Source organism: Populus euphratica, unplaced genomic scaffold, assembly GCF_000495115.2.
Source record: "Populus euphratica unplaced genomic scaffold, PopEup_1.0 scaffold59.1, whole genome shotgun sequence".
NCBI lineage: Eukaryota > Viridiplantae > Streptophyta > Magnoliopsida > Malpighiales > Salicaceae > Populus > Populus euphratica.
In genome coordinates, this window is record NW_011499940.1 from 583,436 (window position 1) to 600,788 (window position 17,353).

Genomic DNA, 17,353 nt, shown 5'->3' on the forward strand with positions numbered 1-17,353 from the left:
AACATTATGGCATTCTTAATTATCTCCTAACATGTTAGGTTTTCTAACTACCATTGCAGCTAACCATATGTATTCCCTCCGTGGCTATTCATGACTGCCGTCTTAGGTGTGGGATATTCACTGTAGATGTCAGAATAGTTCATGCACACACAAATTATTGTGGATCATTCTATTTATTTTTTAATAATTTATTTTATTCCTTAAAGTTTTATTTAGGTATTTTGATATTAATTTAAAGCTAATTACTTTTAATTTCTTAGTTAATGATAGGATTTGAAAAATAGAGACTAAAATAAAAAAGATGCCAAACATGAGTGGCATTTCATAAGTTTTGAAAAAAATACACTTTGATTCTCGAACTTTCAAAATAACTCAAATTATATAATTTCAGTACCTTAATTTTTTTTTTCAAAATTAGTTTTGATACAAAAAATTTATTTTTATTATTTTTTAATTTTTGATTGAGAGAGTATAGAGAGAGGTTGCTGGATTTCAGCAATAGAGAGAAAAAAATATTATTGATACTGATTTATACCACCAAAACAATCAATATTTATGTTAAATGATTCTATTTGATGAGGAGAATTCATGTTAGATTTTTTTTTTTACATTTAAAGTTAATAAAAAATCATATCTGTTTGATTTTTGGTTTTGTATTGATTTGGCATGATTTTTTTAGTTTTTTGAGATCATGGATAGGTTTACAATGATATCAAATATGTTTTGGGTCAAAAAAGGTTAAAAACCTAATTTTTGATTAAAAAAAAAGAAACTTAAGTCTTGATTTTCCAGCACCACAATGGCCAAAATCTTGGTAAATTAAAGGACATATTATCTAATTATTATTATTTTTTAAAAAAAAGAGACCAATAACATGTTAATGTTATTCACCTTTAATTGCAAAAATTGCAAAAATGAAGAAGAAGACTTAGTTATCTGGGCTTGCAAGAATAGATCTGCAATAGGCCCTGGTGAAATGGGTCAAGTTGACAAGCGTCGAGCCTTTACTTTTTTAAAAAAAATATTTTTTTATAATTTTTTTTAAATTAATATTTTTTTATAAGATTTTTTATATAATTTTTTTTAATATTTTGATTAATACCTCTTCTCTTTTTCATCTTGGTTAGAGAAATGATTATTTTTTTTTTATGCATTTAAATTTTAAAAAGTTTTTATGATTCATCTATATTTTTTAGGAGAAATGATTATTATTTTTTTTGTTATGCATTTAAATTTTGAAAAGTTTTTATGATTCATCTATATTTTTTTTTTGCATAGATGAAGTTTAATTTTGTAAATAAAAAATTATTTTCAAATAATATTTCTAATATATGCAACTTTACATAATTTTTTTCTCCTTTTATTTTATTCAATCAATTTATTTTATATTTTCATTTATATTTTCATTTGCTTGAATAAAAATAATATTTTAATAAATAAATTTAACAAATACAACCGGATAAATATTTCATCTTGCGAGATTAAATATCTTAACCTATATATCTTTTAGTTTTTTTTAGTTATTATTTATGTTTTTTTTCATTTATTAAATATAAAGTTTTCAATTTATATAATTATATATATGCATAAATTTTATATTTTTTACTAATTTTTTTTAAATATAAAAACATATCAGAAAAAATTGTATATATAATTTTTTATTTTTAAAAAATCTGACCTACAAAGAATAACATGTAAAGTATCCAGCTACATGTGGACTGGTGTCTGGTGACGTAGATTTGTTCACGTATCATATATGGATCGGTGACATGTGCATTGGTGGTTTTCTCGAACTTGATACCTAAAACCTTGAAAATAGAGATTCTATAATTATTTATATATCATCCAGAATAAAGGCAAAAAATATCTGTTGCTGGAGCTACCCAGACATGGCTGTCATGTGGGCCTCACGAGGAAAGTAAAACGCAGGGAAAAACCTTTCTTCTTCCTTTCTCGAAACGAAGATGACATCTTTGGTTTCTGTTCCTCTTCAGAGTTCAAATCTTGTGCGGTTTCATTTTCGTTAGATTTTCTGTTCTCTGCTGTTATGGGCTTCCACTTGTTAGAAAATGTATTTTAAGATGTAAATATATCATATAGACTTTTAAATTAAATAACAATTAAGATTTAGAGTTCATCGAACTATAGCAGTAAGCTAATCAATTCTATGAAGGATACAAAAAGTAAAAATTAAATTATATAAAAGGTTCTTAGTCTAAACATAAGAAGAGATTAATAAAAAAATTCAGTGTCTTTCGTTCACACACAACAACCCTAAAATTTGACATGAAGAATCTTTATTATTGACAATACAAACATTAATTTCTAGGCTATTTTTTCAACACTTAATCAATAATTACAGGAATTTTGTATCCTATTGTTTTATCTGCTACATTAATATATACGACATATTAAAATTATTTTACAGGACTATGAAGCTAATCAAATAAAGAAAGCAAAAGGAGTTATTTTAAAATAAATTACTTATTTTTTACATTAGTTTAAATAAATAAATTATTTTTATTTATAGAATTACATAATTCACTGAAACTAATAAAATGACTTATTTATGAAAAAAACCAATCCAGTGAAATTAAATAAAAAAATTAATTATCTTTTTAATTGAGACTCAAGATAAATTTATTTTTTTCAGGGTGGTGGTAGTGGAGAGACTTAATCAACCATCTTAAGCAATATATTTGTGGGATTAAAGGGATCAAACTCGAATTTCTTGAAAGCAAGAAACCATATGCATCAAATCTTAACGAGGGAGGAAAGTATCCAACACTAGAAACGTTATATGTACTAACAATATACGAAGCGGAGGAGATTTCATCTATGTTTAAGAGTAATATAGGGATAGTGGATGAAAGTCTTTTTTATTTAAAAATATATTAAAATAATATTTTTTTTATTTTTTTAAAAAATATTTTAATTTAAATAAAATAAAATAATATAAAAATATTAAAAAATTTAAAAATTAAAATTTTTAAAAAATATAATTTCAATCACGTTTCTAAATACTATTCAATTACCAAATGTTAAATGTATCAACAAAAATTGAATTGAAAATATTCAAGAAAAGAGATTAAATTTGCTATGTTGTGTGTGGTCCCACCACACACCATGTGATGGTGGGACAATATGTTGTGTATGGTCCCACCACACACCATGTGATGGTGGGACCATCACATTAAATGTCATGTGATGGCTGTCTTTTGGTATTAATATTAGTGTGGTTAGGGTACTGTAGCAACAGATTTGAAAAGAGAAGGGAGGAGAAGAAAAATCAAGAGAGAAAAAGAGAAGAAAAGGCAGCAGAGCAGCCTTCATTCTTTCTTCGATTTCCAGCTCGTTCACCGTTGGATCGGGCTGAGATTTTGACAGCAGCTTCTAGACACGTTGATCTTCATTCTGAACGGTTGGATCGAAGATTGGTGGTGTGGAAGCTGGCCGTTTTGACAGAAAACGGGGCTGTCAGTTTTGTGAGTTTTTCTCAAATAATTCTCCTTTAATCTTGTTGTAATCCGAGAATAAGTTGTTCTTGATGATATATATGTTGTATCCCTTAGTTGAATCTGAGGAAGAATGATTGTGAACCCATTATTTATTAATAGTAGAAGTTTTTAGGTGGACTACGGTCCCGTGGTTTTTCCCGCATCGGGTTTTCCACGTTAAAAATCTTGGTGTTGATTTTGTGATTATTTGCATTATTTTTCATCATTGTTTGATTCTGTTTTACTGCACAAAGAGGGAAAGAATTGGGACTTGTGAATTGTAATTGTATTCCGCTGAATTGATCCGGGTAAATTGGTGTCCGATTGTTCCTAGTTTTCCCAACATAATATTAACAAAAATATGAGATTTTATTTATAATATCCACACCAACTCCAAATGATTGATGAGGTGGTTGGTAAGATGCATGAAGTCTACTTAGACTGCGTCTGGTACAATGCCACCACATAACCCTTGAAACTATTCACAGTGTAGTTGGTGTAGTTGATGAGTCCAAGCTGTCTTTTGCAACGACCGAATGAACTTAATTGGAGCATTAATTATTAATTTTAGAATCTTCAAACACCATCTTCTTATCGTGGGAAAACGGACAGAATTATTTTTATAAGATCAGCGATTAAATCATAGTAGTTTACAGTCGATTAAGCAAATAAATAGGGATGTAGGTGTGTTTATTACTCTAATTTGTAAACCCTAATTGCTACCTTGCTGCAAAAGAAAAAAGAAAAAAGAAAATTAGTTACATCGGATTATGCACAATATGACTTGCAATAAATAAATAGAGATTTGATCCATGAAAGGAGTGAGAAAAAAAAAACTGATTAAACCAAATCAAAACTAAGTAGTTTGAAACTAGTTTTGGTTTTTATTTTAATGGTTAATTAGTGTTTTAGGTAAAAATCAAATCAAATTGAATGATTCCTTATCCATGTAATTCTCGGCATCTGAATACCATTTCCTTAAACCAAGAATGGCTAGATAGACATTATTTTATCCAAAATAGTTTCTACATTATTAGTTGGTGCCAACCTTTCAACTTGTGGTCTTGATTCCCTATTTATACCTTCCACCGACACCCTCTCTTTCTTTCTACACAAGGCTAGCTGGCTTCTCCAAGACTTCCTTCGATGGATCAGCTTCCAAAGTGTGATGCAAATTATGTTCCTCTCACTCCCATAAATTTCTTGAGTAGAGCTGCCAAAGTTTATGGCAATCGCCTCTCAGTTGTGTACGAAGGAATCCATTTCACATGGCAGCAAACATACGAGCGTTGCCTTCGCCTTGCCGATTCTCTCCGTTACTTTAATATTTCTACAAACGATGTTGTGAGTTTTTCGATCTAGTATATGTTATGTCTATGTTTTTTTTTATTTTTGGTGGTCAGGATATTCTCGAACTAGCATATTAGTTTTGAGTATTTACAATAGTGTTGTTTATTATCTTATTAACAGGTTTCGGTGATGGCCCCCAACATTCCAGCTCTGTATGAGATGCACTTCGCAGTGCCCATGGCAGGGGGGGTCATCAACGCCATCAACACCAGGCTAAATCCTAATCATGTAGCCACCATTCTACGCCACTCAGAAGCAAAGGTCTTCTTTGTCGACTACCAATTTGTGCAGCTGGCGCGTCAGGCCCTCCAAATTCTGATGACTAGTGAATCTAATTCATCCAAATTAGTTCTCCCTTCAGTCGTTCTCATTGATGACATCGAGTCACCGACTGGTGCTATTTTCGGTGAATGGGAGTATGAACAACTTGTCCGCAAGGGCAATCCCGGGTACATCCCTTATGAGGTCCAAGATGAATGGGATCCCATAGCCTTGAACTATACTTCTGGAACAACATCAGAGCCAAAGGGGGTTGTCTATAGCCACAGAGGTGTCTTCCTTGGCTCCCTTGGTGTAATTATTGCCTGGGAAATGGCAAGTGAACCTGTGTATATGTGGTCTCTTCCTATGTTCCACGGTAATGGCTGGACCTTTGCTTGGGGCATTGCTGCACGGGGTGGAACAAACGTTTGCTTACGCAATACCACTGCTAAAGACATGTATAGGAACATCGCTCAGCACAGGGTAACTCACATGTGTTGTGCACCGATTGTTTTCAACATCCTCCTTGAGGCAAAACCAGAGGAGCGTAGGGAAATCACTTCTCCTGTCCAAATACTTGCCGGTGGGGCACCACCACCGGCCTCACTACTTGAAAAGATGAAGCCATTAGGATTCCATGTCAGTCATACTTATGGCCTCACGGAGGTTGGACCAGCCCTTGTGTGTGAGTGGCAGGCCAAGTGGAACAATCTTCCAAGCCAAGATCAGTCAAAAATCATGGCTAGACAAGGGATTAACACAGCAGCTCTGGCTCATATGGATGTCAAAAATTTGAACACAATGATTGGCGTGCCTTGGGACGGTAAAACAATGGGGGAGATCGTTCTGAAGGGAAGCACTGTCATGAAAGGGTATTTCAAGGACCCAAAGGCCACCGCGAAAGCATTCAAGAATGGATGGTTCGCTACAGGCGATATTGGGGTTATACATCCGGATGGATACTTGGAAATAAAGGACAGATCAAAAGATGTGATTATATCTGGTGGTGAAAACATCAGCAGTGTAGAATTAGAGTCAGTTCTTTACAGCCATCCAAGAGTCCTAGAGGCAGCTGTGGTGGCCATGCCACACCCAGTTTGGGGAGAAAGTCCTTGTGCTTTTCTTGCCATTAAAAAGAACTCAGATGGAAAATCTAATGATCTCAAAGAAGCTGATATTATTGCTTATTGCAAGGAAAAGCTTCCCCATTATATGATTCCAAAGAAAGTGGAATTCATCCCTGAGTTACCCAAGAATTCAACAGGAAAAATTCAGAAATTCCAGTTAAGGGATTTGGCACGAAATTTTGTGGTCTCGGAGACCTTCCCTAGCAAGAAGAGTGCCCAAGTCAATCCCAATACAGAAATACATGGACGTCAGGCTCGGCCAGCTCGTGTTGCTTCGTCTCGTCTTTGAACTTAATATCGTTCAAATGTTTTTTCCCCTGTGCTATAGCCCTTTCCATGGAATATACCATATTACCTATTTTTATAGCAATATTTTCTAATTGTGGTTTATAATTACCGATTAAGCACAAGTGAATTAATTTTGTCCCACGATTAAAAGTGTGAGCCTAGTAGTTAACTATTTAAAGCATGGTTGTCAGGGTCTGACCTTGTTTCATATGCGGATTATGGGTCAACGAGTTAACTATGAAATTTAAAATAAAATTCTTAAAGATGACTCAATTGATCTCATCTGATTATCAGAATCAATATAGAAAATAATGTAAAAAAATCCGGTTTAAATCAATCTCCGAATTAATGACGACTTTAATAATTATATATAAATTTAAGACGGAATTTCTCACAATTGGAGTAAGATTTAAATATCTCCACGTACCATAGAGATTTAAAAATGAATAATAAGTACAATGCAAGATTGGCTAAACATTGTACATGTTCTCTCTACTTCTTACGTTTGATTAAATTGAATGCTATAATCAAGTCTAACTTCTCATTATTGCATGCACAAATTAACAATATATGCATATACACATCCCACCGAGGATTGAATATTTCTATTTGTTTGAAATTTTTGATGAATCTGTTCATTATTTGAGTGTGATCCAATATTTTTTAATTAATTGTCAAGGCTTTCATAATTTGATCTTAAGATATATTTAAACAAATACAGATTCTTTCCAAGAGTTTGACATGCCATTGTTTAATAATCACATTACTTGTTCATGAAATCTTTACTATTAGAAAAAAAAAAAGAGAATTTGTTTTATAGTTTCAGTTGGCATGGTGGGATTGCTCTACCTTCCAGCTTCAAAACAAATTGGTATAATGGTTATTGATGTTTATTTTTTTTTTATAAAATTCAAGAGGATTTATTAAATTTATCTGAAATCAATACATATGAATGGAGTACATTAAGAACATGTTCCATGCCATGTCGAGTTCAGTGGTGCTTTCGTTTAGTAGAAGTAACAGTAAAATATAACCTCGTCCTTGTATTGTAACAGAACTATTAATTAGTCCCTCCAGTTTCAAAAAACTATATCTAATCTATTTCTTAAAAACTATTTTATAATTCATTTCCATCAATTCCATATCCTTTTCAAACTTATCTTGCTTTTTATTTTTTAGGGAAAAAAATAGAGAGGTGGCTAACCACTAAAACTAGATGGAATTAAGATGATTAACAGAATTAAGGGACTATTTAATTATTTCTAATATTACAATAACTAATTAATTAATTAATTTTGATATATTATAGTAATTAAGTTACGATTCATCCATCAAAGTAATCAAGAGAGGTAGTCCCACAATTATTATTGTTTTTTGCTTCACTCGGAGGTCTAAATATGCCTTGTACTGCACAAATCCACACAAATAGACCTTTGGTCTTTGGCCAATTGATTTGATCTATGAAAATTGGCTGTTTTCTCCGTGTCTTTTATCTTTGATTTTGATAGGTAATCGCAACCTTCAAAATATAATTTTGATTTTATTATTATAAAAAAAATAAATGTTTTGTATGATTCTAAAAACCAGGTCAAACCCTCAAAAATTTTATTTAATCTTTTTATAATATATTAAAATAAAAAAAAAGAAGAGGATTTGAATAAAAAAATTTAAAAATAAAAATATAACGTGATAAAAAATCTGTTAGAATAAATAAGATTCAAAACATAAAATAAAAAAAATATTATTTTGTAGCAATTAATTTATAAAATCTATTAACCATGTAAAATTTATAAAAATAATTTTTAATAAGCTTAAATAACCTCAAAATATATTAAAAAATATAGTGTAAATGAATATATATTCTGTGCTTATCTGTCTTATCACATAATCTCTTGTTTAATGGATGCCCGTAATCTTATGGGCCTTTGCGATGGTTGTTGTGAACACGAGTAGAAAAGCCTAAGGTTCATAATTTTCTCACAGATGAGCACTTCCACTCAAGATAATTACAGCAGATGATAAGATTTTAATCTATTACAGTATGGTGATTCATTTGAAGGAAAATGGCAAAAACACTTTCTTGAACAATGACTCTTTATTTATAACTTCCATATTCGTGAAATTCAACCAAAGAATATAAACAGGATTAATCTAGTTTTACTGTTTCATACTTAAATATTAAGGATAATTCTCATTGATTTTCAAGGCAACAAGACAGCAATATTAAGGATCAACTCTTTAGGGTTAGCAATATTAATGATTTTTTTTTATTTAATCAATACTGCTGAAAATTTCCGGGTGAACTTCATTTTTCTCCTTTAAGATTCATCAATGTTCCATTTCGGCCTTTGTAATTTGGAGTTCTCAATGTTACCCCTCTAGTTTACATAAATTTCCATTGTTACTCTTAATCGTTGAATAGCCTACCTTTTGTAATTTAGTCTAGAGTTTTTCTTAGTTTTTTTTTCTTTTCAGATATTATAACACAATACCTTTTGTAATCCATTGGAGTTCTCAAGCTCCCGAAGTCTCCAGTCTAGATCTGCATCCCGTAGATCTCAGATATAAAAAATTAGCCACCCTCAATCTAAATCTAGCAAACCATCTTCAATGGCCTACACTTAAACGGGTTGTACGAATTGAAAATTGAATGGAAACCAAGTCAAATCGAGTCAAGTTGAATAGAACCCAAATCGAGTCAAGTTGAATAGAACTCAAACCAAACCAATTGACTGGAACCAATTTTTATCATAAAATAATTGAATAAAACTGAATTGAAATTGATCGAATTGGTTTTGTTTTGGTTTTGTTTTTTTTTTTAAATCAATTTAGTTATTTTATAAATAAAAATCAAACTAAATTGAAAATGATTATCCCTAGTGTCTATAAAGCTAGGTGTCTTTTAAAATAATTTTAAAAACACATATTTAATAAATTTATAAACTACCCATGTCATATTCATTTGTGACTGACCAGACAAATTACTATTTTTTAATGTTTTCTTGACCAAATATTTAATAAATTTAACTTTTGTAAGTTAAAATACAAAACTAAATTAAATTAACTAATTAACAACCTATTCAACCATAAAAGAGTTATTAAATAAGTACAAAAACATACAATATAAATGATTGGAGACGTGGAACTGACTAATAAGGATGAATTCATCATGTTCAATATATAGTATATTTTAGGGTAAGTTAGCAACTATTTAAACAACTATCATTCCAAGATTTTATACATGTAAGGTTTAAACAAATAACTATTTTTCTTTTCATTCAATTGTCATATCAATTGTGAAAGTTAATGAATTACGGTTATTTATGCTTATTAGCATGTTAAAAAAAACATGGGTAAACTAACATAATTTTTTAAAAAAATTAGTGAAATAACACAATTTATACATGTTATAATTGAAAAACATGACATTTAAGTTTGTTGATATCATGAATTACAAAATTCAAAAAAATTGTGAAATGAACTATACATGAGGAGAGAGAAAAAATTAAAGAAAGAGATCTCAAAGGCATAACGAAGCTTAGATTACAAAACTAACAGTACAATAAAAAAGATTTTGACGCGATGAATCCAACAACACCAAAGAAGACTATCAATGGTAATCTGAGTATGCTGCACTTGCTAACAAAAGAACCATCATTCCTTGATTTTATACATGTAAGTTTTGAACAAATTACTATTTTCTTTTTATATAATCACCGTATGAATAGTGAGAGTTAATAAATTATTCAATAAATAAAAAATAAATTTTTGATTTAGATCAAATACCAAACTAAAATATCCAATTGGTTATGCAAGTCCATGCCAAAATAACAAAGGACAATTCAGACATATGTCAATCATGAATTGATCAATAATATAAAAAAAAGATCACCAACTATGACTTGAGTATGTCACACTTGTTATCCAAAGAAACCGCCTTTTCTTGATTTTATACATTTAAGGTTTGAACAAGTAACTTCTTTTCATATAATTATCATATGAATTGTGAAAGTTACTAAATTATTAATAACATAAGAAATAAATCTTTGATATGGATCAAATACGAAACTAAAATATCCAACTGGTTTGGCAAGTCCATGCCAAAATAAAAAAAGGACAATTTAAGCACATGTCAATCACAAATCGATGAATGACATTAAAGAAAGTTACTAACGGTGAACCAAGTATATCACACTTATCGCTCAAAGAAACCACCATTCTTTGATTTTATACATTTTAAGTTTTAAAAAATGATTGTTTTCTTTTCATATAATTTTCACATGAATTGTGAAAGTTAATAAATTAGTCAAAATACAAATAATTTGATTTGCATCAAATACCAAACTAAAATATCCAATTGGTTATGCAAGTTGATGCTAAAATAAACAAAGGCAATTCAACAACATGTCAATCACGTATCGGTCAACAATAATAAGAAAGGTCATCAAATGTGACCCACGTGTGATATACTTACCGCTCAAAAGAACCATCATTCCTTGATTTAATAGATTTAAACTTTGAATAAATGGCTCCTTTTCTTTTCATATAATTTTTTATAACCCATTTTTGGGTCATTCCCTAATTTTTAACTATTTTTTCTTTTTAAAATAAAAATAAAAATAAATACTAATAGTAAGGAGATTGACGATGTGGAAAAAGCTAGTTGAAGAAGGATTTCAGATATGCATAAAATCAAACATAAATTCTGAATAGAATTGAGAGCCTAATTATACCTCATTATACCAAAAACTAGAGAGATAATACAGATTTAATGTCAAATTAAATCATTATTGGATGAATCTATATAAAAAGTAAGCTCAATGACATAATTAGATTTTTAATAGGCTAATTTAATTTAATCACGGACCAAATTAACAGTTTAACTATGTTTAATAATTAATTTGGGATTTAATTAAGTTCAATGATTTAACTATACTTTAAATGGGTCAAATTAATTTTATTAGAAACTTAATTGCTAAAAACTTAAGTTTGAGAGCTCAATTTGGACTTAATTGAGAATATTGAGATTTTAGATAACTAAATTTAAATTTTACAAAGTCAATTGATTCAAATAAAAGGTGAGATTGCACGAAAATTAAAAGTTTATGGTCATTTAAGGGCTAATTGAAGAAACTCACAGCTAAGAACCATTTTAAAAAAGACGTCAAACTCTAGGGCTTAATTGACTGAAATCAGGGGTAAAATTAAAGAGAATTGAAAGTTTACTATTCAATAAAGGGTTAATTTGCATAAATCCAAAACTAAGGATCAAGATGAAAAAAGGCACTGAAATTAAAATTCAACAGGTGCAAAATTGCATAAAATTAAAAGTTTATGTTCAATTATAGGTGCAATTAAAAGAAATTAAAAGCCAAAGGATCAAATTGAACTTTGACCAAACCCCTAAATTAAAACCCTAAAAAGTCCAAAATAACACCATTTTAAATAGTAAAAAAAATCAGACCAGATGACACATCGTTTAGTTACTATTCATCATCATTGTTTTTTACCTAAAAAAGTTGTTCAGGTGGCTATTTTTCATGTGCATTTAATTATTCTTCTCCATATTAAATCGGACAAACCATAAACCACCATAATGACCTGACATTGTATTACACCCTATAACAGGTTTCACTGTTCAACAGTCCCTATAGCCACCACGGTGCCTCCTCAAAATGGCCAACTTGACTAGCTTTAGTGACCCATTTTGACAAACCATGATGATACCTTTAAGTCAACGATTAAGATCCTTTCAAGATGAAGCAAGGGCCATAAATTGTGCTTAAAAAAGACAAAATAATTCTCTTTCACATGGATTTCATGTATTGAGGATCAATAAATCAAGGTTCAATGTCAATAAAAAAACTAGCTCCTACCTCTAATTCCCACCTTCTTTTTTTTTCTTTCATTGTTCTCTCTCTCTGCAACACAACTCCAGCGACACCACTGCCTCCAACCACCATGTGCCACTAGCCAATCTACCAGACAAGCCACCAACCACTTCACCTCTTTGTCAGGTGAGCCCCTTTCTCTTCTTCTTCTTCTTCTTCTTTTTTCTTTCCCCCCTCACCATTCCTACTACATGCATTATGCATGCAAATGGAAGAAAATGATTGACATGGTCATTAGGTCGGGCCAATTACAATGTAGGCTCGGTTTAGGCCTGTTTCAACCCATCTTAGACAGTTGGGTCAGATTCAACCCAATGTAAAAGAGAGAGAGAGGCTAGGTCTGTTCGGCTGTTTGTTCGCCCAACCTGACCCGGCTAGGCCAGATCTAACCTAACCTATATAATAATATAAAAAATAAAAAATAAAACCAAAACAATTCCAAAAGTCACTTTAAAAAAATTTATGATTTTCTCATATGTTTATATACCAATTTTTTTCAATATTGGGTCATAGATTTATACTATAAGATATAAACCTTATACAAAATACTTGATTTTCTCTGAAATTTTTGAAAAAACAAAAAATCTTTATTTTAAAAACAAAAAAACAATTTTTTTTTTTGCATATGGCCAAATCCTAAAGGTTTTTCATATATATTTTTTAAAAGATAAAATCATATTTTTATCATGTTTTAAAAATAAAAAAATGAATATCATAATCAGTTTATAATTATCTATTTAGTTTTAGCTAAAATATCAAAAATTCTTCAACAACTATTTTGTTTAATTAATATTTATAATATTAGGATTTAGTGTTAGATTTTAATACTTGGGGTATAAAATTACATTATAAGTATACCTTCGAGTATTAAAAATACAAAGTGTAAAATAAATATAATGTTATAATGTAGCCATTTGAATAGTTAGAATTTAATTTAATAAGGTACAAACTTTCTCGTAAAGAGAGATTTGCCTTGAGTTTTAGATAAGACCAATAAACAAGAACATAACTTAGAATAATAATAAAAAAAATAATATAATTTATTTTAGATAGAGTACATAAAAAATGATGTATTTTTTCATAACTAATATGATTGAGTTTTTTAATAACAGGTGATAATTTCTAAAATTTATAATTATAATTTCATGATGAAGCTCAAAATTCATTTCAAACACGACTCTCAAGAGGCAGACCTGTTATTTTTTATGTCGCGCACCTCGCGACATAATTGTGAATGAATTGCAAAAGTGAATAGATGAGACAAAAGATTAGAAAGAAATCAATGATTTAGATCAAATACCAAACTAAAATATCCAACTGGTCCATGCCGAAATAAACGAATCGGTTGGGTTGAAGAGACAAGACGTCTTAGCTTGTCTGGTTAATTTCTTTTTGACCGAGAGGATTTGTTGTGCAATATATGTCGGCCAAAAGGAAAACCTTATCCAATATCAATGGGCACGATGCAGTGGACCGTCGTGTTCATGAAGCCAGAAGAAGGATACAACAAAGGATAGAGAGAGGAAAGACTTTTATCCAAGCTTGTTCATTTCATTGGACTCAATCATCTCGGCATTTTTTTTCAAGTTACCCACACTCGTTCTCTTAAATTCAAACTACCCTTTGCTTCTTCTTCTTTTTTTACTTGGACTTGTTTTTTCCTATTTAATTTATGCAAATAATTGATAAAAATAGATAAATAATTAATCAATAAATTTATATTTATATTCTAAGACTATAAAATAAATAGTTTTAAAAATAATTAAATTAAATTAAAATATTTATTTTTGAAAAATAAAAAGCATACTGATTATTTGTAAAATAAATAAATTTAATTAGTTGTTCAAATTTATGACTTGCAAATAAATAGGATTAATTAATTAATTTTTATATTAACTGAAATAAATAGATTATTTTTATTTATAAAATGACATAAATGACATAAATGACATAAAATTACATTAATTTATTTATAAATAGATTATTTTTATTTATAAAATGACATAAATATTTGGGACTAATAAAATTACTTATTTATGAAACAATGAATCAAATAAATTAATGTCATTATGTTGTTACTAAGATCCATACACCATACACCGATATATTAAGTAATAAGTTAAAGAGTGTAGGTGATTCAATGTTCACCTACACCTAATGTACTCTGGATTACAATAGTAATCCATAATGTATTCTTTTTGTTTTAATAATTTTTGATATATTTCAAATTTTTTTTGTTTTTTAATTTTTTTTCCAAAATTACTTTCCTTTTTTTCCTACTTTTCCTTTTTTTGTTTATTTTTTAAAATTATCTTTGTCAATTTTACTTTTTTAATATCGAGTTAGTTAAAAATTTTGCTTTGTAATTTTTTTTATTAAAATATTGTGGATTACTATGGTGTTTTTTTATATGATTTTTTCATTTTATTTTTTTTTATTTTTTAAAATTATTTTAATTGATTTTATTTTTTTAATATTGAGCTGATTGAGAATTTAATTTTGTAATTTTTTTAAACATTGTTGATTGCTACAATGTTTCTCCACGTGGTTTTTCTTTTGTTTTTGTTTTTTGATGATTTTCTCTGAAATTATATTTTTTGATTTTATTTTTTAATATTAAGCAAGTTAAAAATTACAGTTATAATATGTGAGAAGAATATTATAACTTTCCTCGCAAATTACTGTGAATTGTCGTAGTATTTTTCCCACATGACTTTTTTCTAGTTTCTTTTGTGTTTTTTTTTGTAATATTTTTTTAAAATTATTTTTATCTGTTTTTTTTTTAATATTAAGCTAATTAGAATTCAATTTTGTAATAAAGCTTAATCATATGGGGAAAGCATTGTAGCTTTCTTCACAAAATATTATAGATTGCTAAAATGTCTCTTAACATGGTTTTTTTTATGATTTTTTTAAATTATCTTTGTCAATTTTATTTTTTTAATTTTGAACTAATTGAGAATTACAATTACAAGTCATTACAAATAAGGTTAAATCATTTAGGAAAGCACTGTAGCTTTCATCACAAAACACTGTGAATTACTATAGTGTTTCCAACATGGTTTTTTTTCTTTTTTTTTGTTATTTTTTTCTAAAATTATCTCTGTCGATTTTATTCTTTTAATACTGAGCTTATTGAGAATTTAGTTTTGTAATTTTTTTCTTTAAAACACAGTGAATAGTTGTAATGTTTTCGCATATGACTTTTTCCAAAATTATTTTTGTCGATTTTTTTTTAAATATGGAGTTTGTTAAGAATTATAATTACAATAAAGCTAAATCATATGGCAAAAGTGTTGTAATTTTTCTCACAAAACACTATGAATTGCTACGGTATTTGTCTAAATGGTTTTTTTTTATGATTTTTAAAAATTATCTTTGTTGATTTTATTGGAGAAAGTACTGTAGTTTTTCTCATAAAGCATTGTCAATTACTATAATGTTTTTTCTCATGGGTTTTTTTCCTTCCAAAATTATCTTTGTTGTTTTTTCTTTAATATTGAGTTGGTAGAGAATTTAGTTTTGTAAATTTTTTTTATTAACAGAAAAGCTAAATCATGTAGCAAAAGTACTGTATCTTTCCTCACAAAATATTATGGATGACTACAACTTATTTTGTTCAGTCTCTAAGTTTTTGGTCACCAACACAATTTTTTTTTTGTCATGAAATATTGGCTCCATCATAACTTTAGTTTTTATTATTTATCCAGCACTGATTCATAATTATAACACTATCAAGTATATTTATTTTATAAGCCCGTAACATCGCACGGGCATGCCATCTTATTCAACTACTATCATGATTGTGTAAAGTGCAATTAAAATATTTTTGATTTAAAATGTGAATCCAATATCTTTGAACACAAATTTCAATTCTTTAAATAACACGGTGAAACATTTGAGAGGTGAAAAGTCAAATAATATATGATTGACATCTTTGCGACCTTGTCTTTGAATATGATTAAAAGTCTTTGTCACACCAAATATTTATTTGATAATAAAGAAAACTACTTTCAATACTAAATAAAATATTAATAGAAAAAACTAAGTCGTGTCACCATTCCACTATATATTCTCCATCAAAATACTATAGATTGAAATAGTTATTTAAAAAAACTTGAGGCTCAATTTTCCTATAATTAAGTCATTTTGAGCCTAAATTTGCATCCAATTGCATTTTTTTTTTGTGAAAGGATTGAATTGAAAGACAAAAACTAAAATTAAAAAACAAGTAATATAGGTGGTGATTTTGAGATTTGCTTAAAAAGTTCATTTTAGTTCCTCATCATTTTTAGCTAATAGGTAATCGATCCCTCTAAATTTTAAAAATCAATTTTCATACTAAACTTCACTTTTTTCTCAATCTTTTTTTTAGTGAAGGAGGGAAGGGGAGAGAGAGAGAGAGAGAGAGTCACCGAATTACAATGTAAAGAGAGGATTTTTATCAAATGATCTCATATGATGAGGAAAGTTAAGATTATATTTTTTTTACCTTGAAAGTATCTAAAAATAGGTATGAGCTGTGGAAGATTTTTTTGTTTCGGCTTGATATGGATTTTGGGATGGTTTTTTTTTTTTTATGTTTTTAGAGGCTATTGATTGGTTTATTAAGATTCCAATAATGTTTTCTAGATGTTTAAAGTAAAAAATAATTTGTAAATGCGTATTTTGACTACTATAGTAATCGTATTATGAGGAATGATAGATGATACATTGTTTGTCAAGACAAACGATTCGTTGTCATTTTATTTTGTCGAAAAAGGCATTAAATTTTTAAAAAATGAAGGCCCTCACATGGTCCCTTTCTTGGTGGGCCACATACCAAGCCCACATCACATGCCCTCATTCTTTACTCTCTTTTTTTTTTTTAATTATTTGTTAAAATAATTTATGTATTTATATTCTAATTTGCATCCCTTCTTTTTGTTTTTTTTGTTTA

General features: G+C 28.9%; 1 protein-coding gene across 1 annotated transcript; it reads left to right on the forward strand.

Moving 5' to 3' along the window:
* Positions 1 to 4,498: 4,498 nt before the first annotated feature.
* Positions 4,499 to 6,664, forward strand: LOC105136932 (butyrate--CoA ligase AAE11, peroxisomal-like). Its single transcript, XM_011042450.1, has 2 exons — positions 4,499 to 4,841; positions 4,968 to 6,664. Exons 1-2 carry the CDS (start codon positions 4,644 to 4,646, stop codon positions 6,522 to 6,524), a joined length of 1,755 nt encoding a protein of 584 aa, XP_011040752.1. The 5' UTR covers positions 4,499 to 4,643; the 3' UTR covers positions 6,525 to 6,664.
* The last annotated feature ends 10,689 nt before the right edge of the window (positions 6,665 to 17,353 follow it).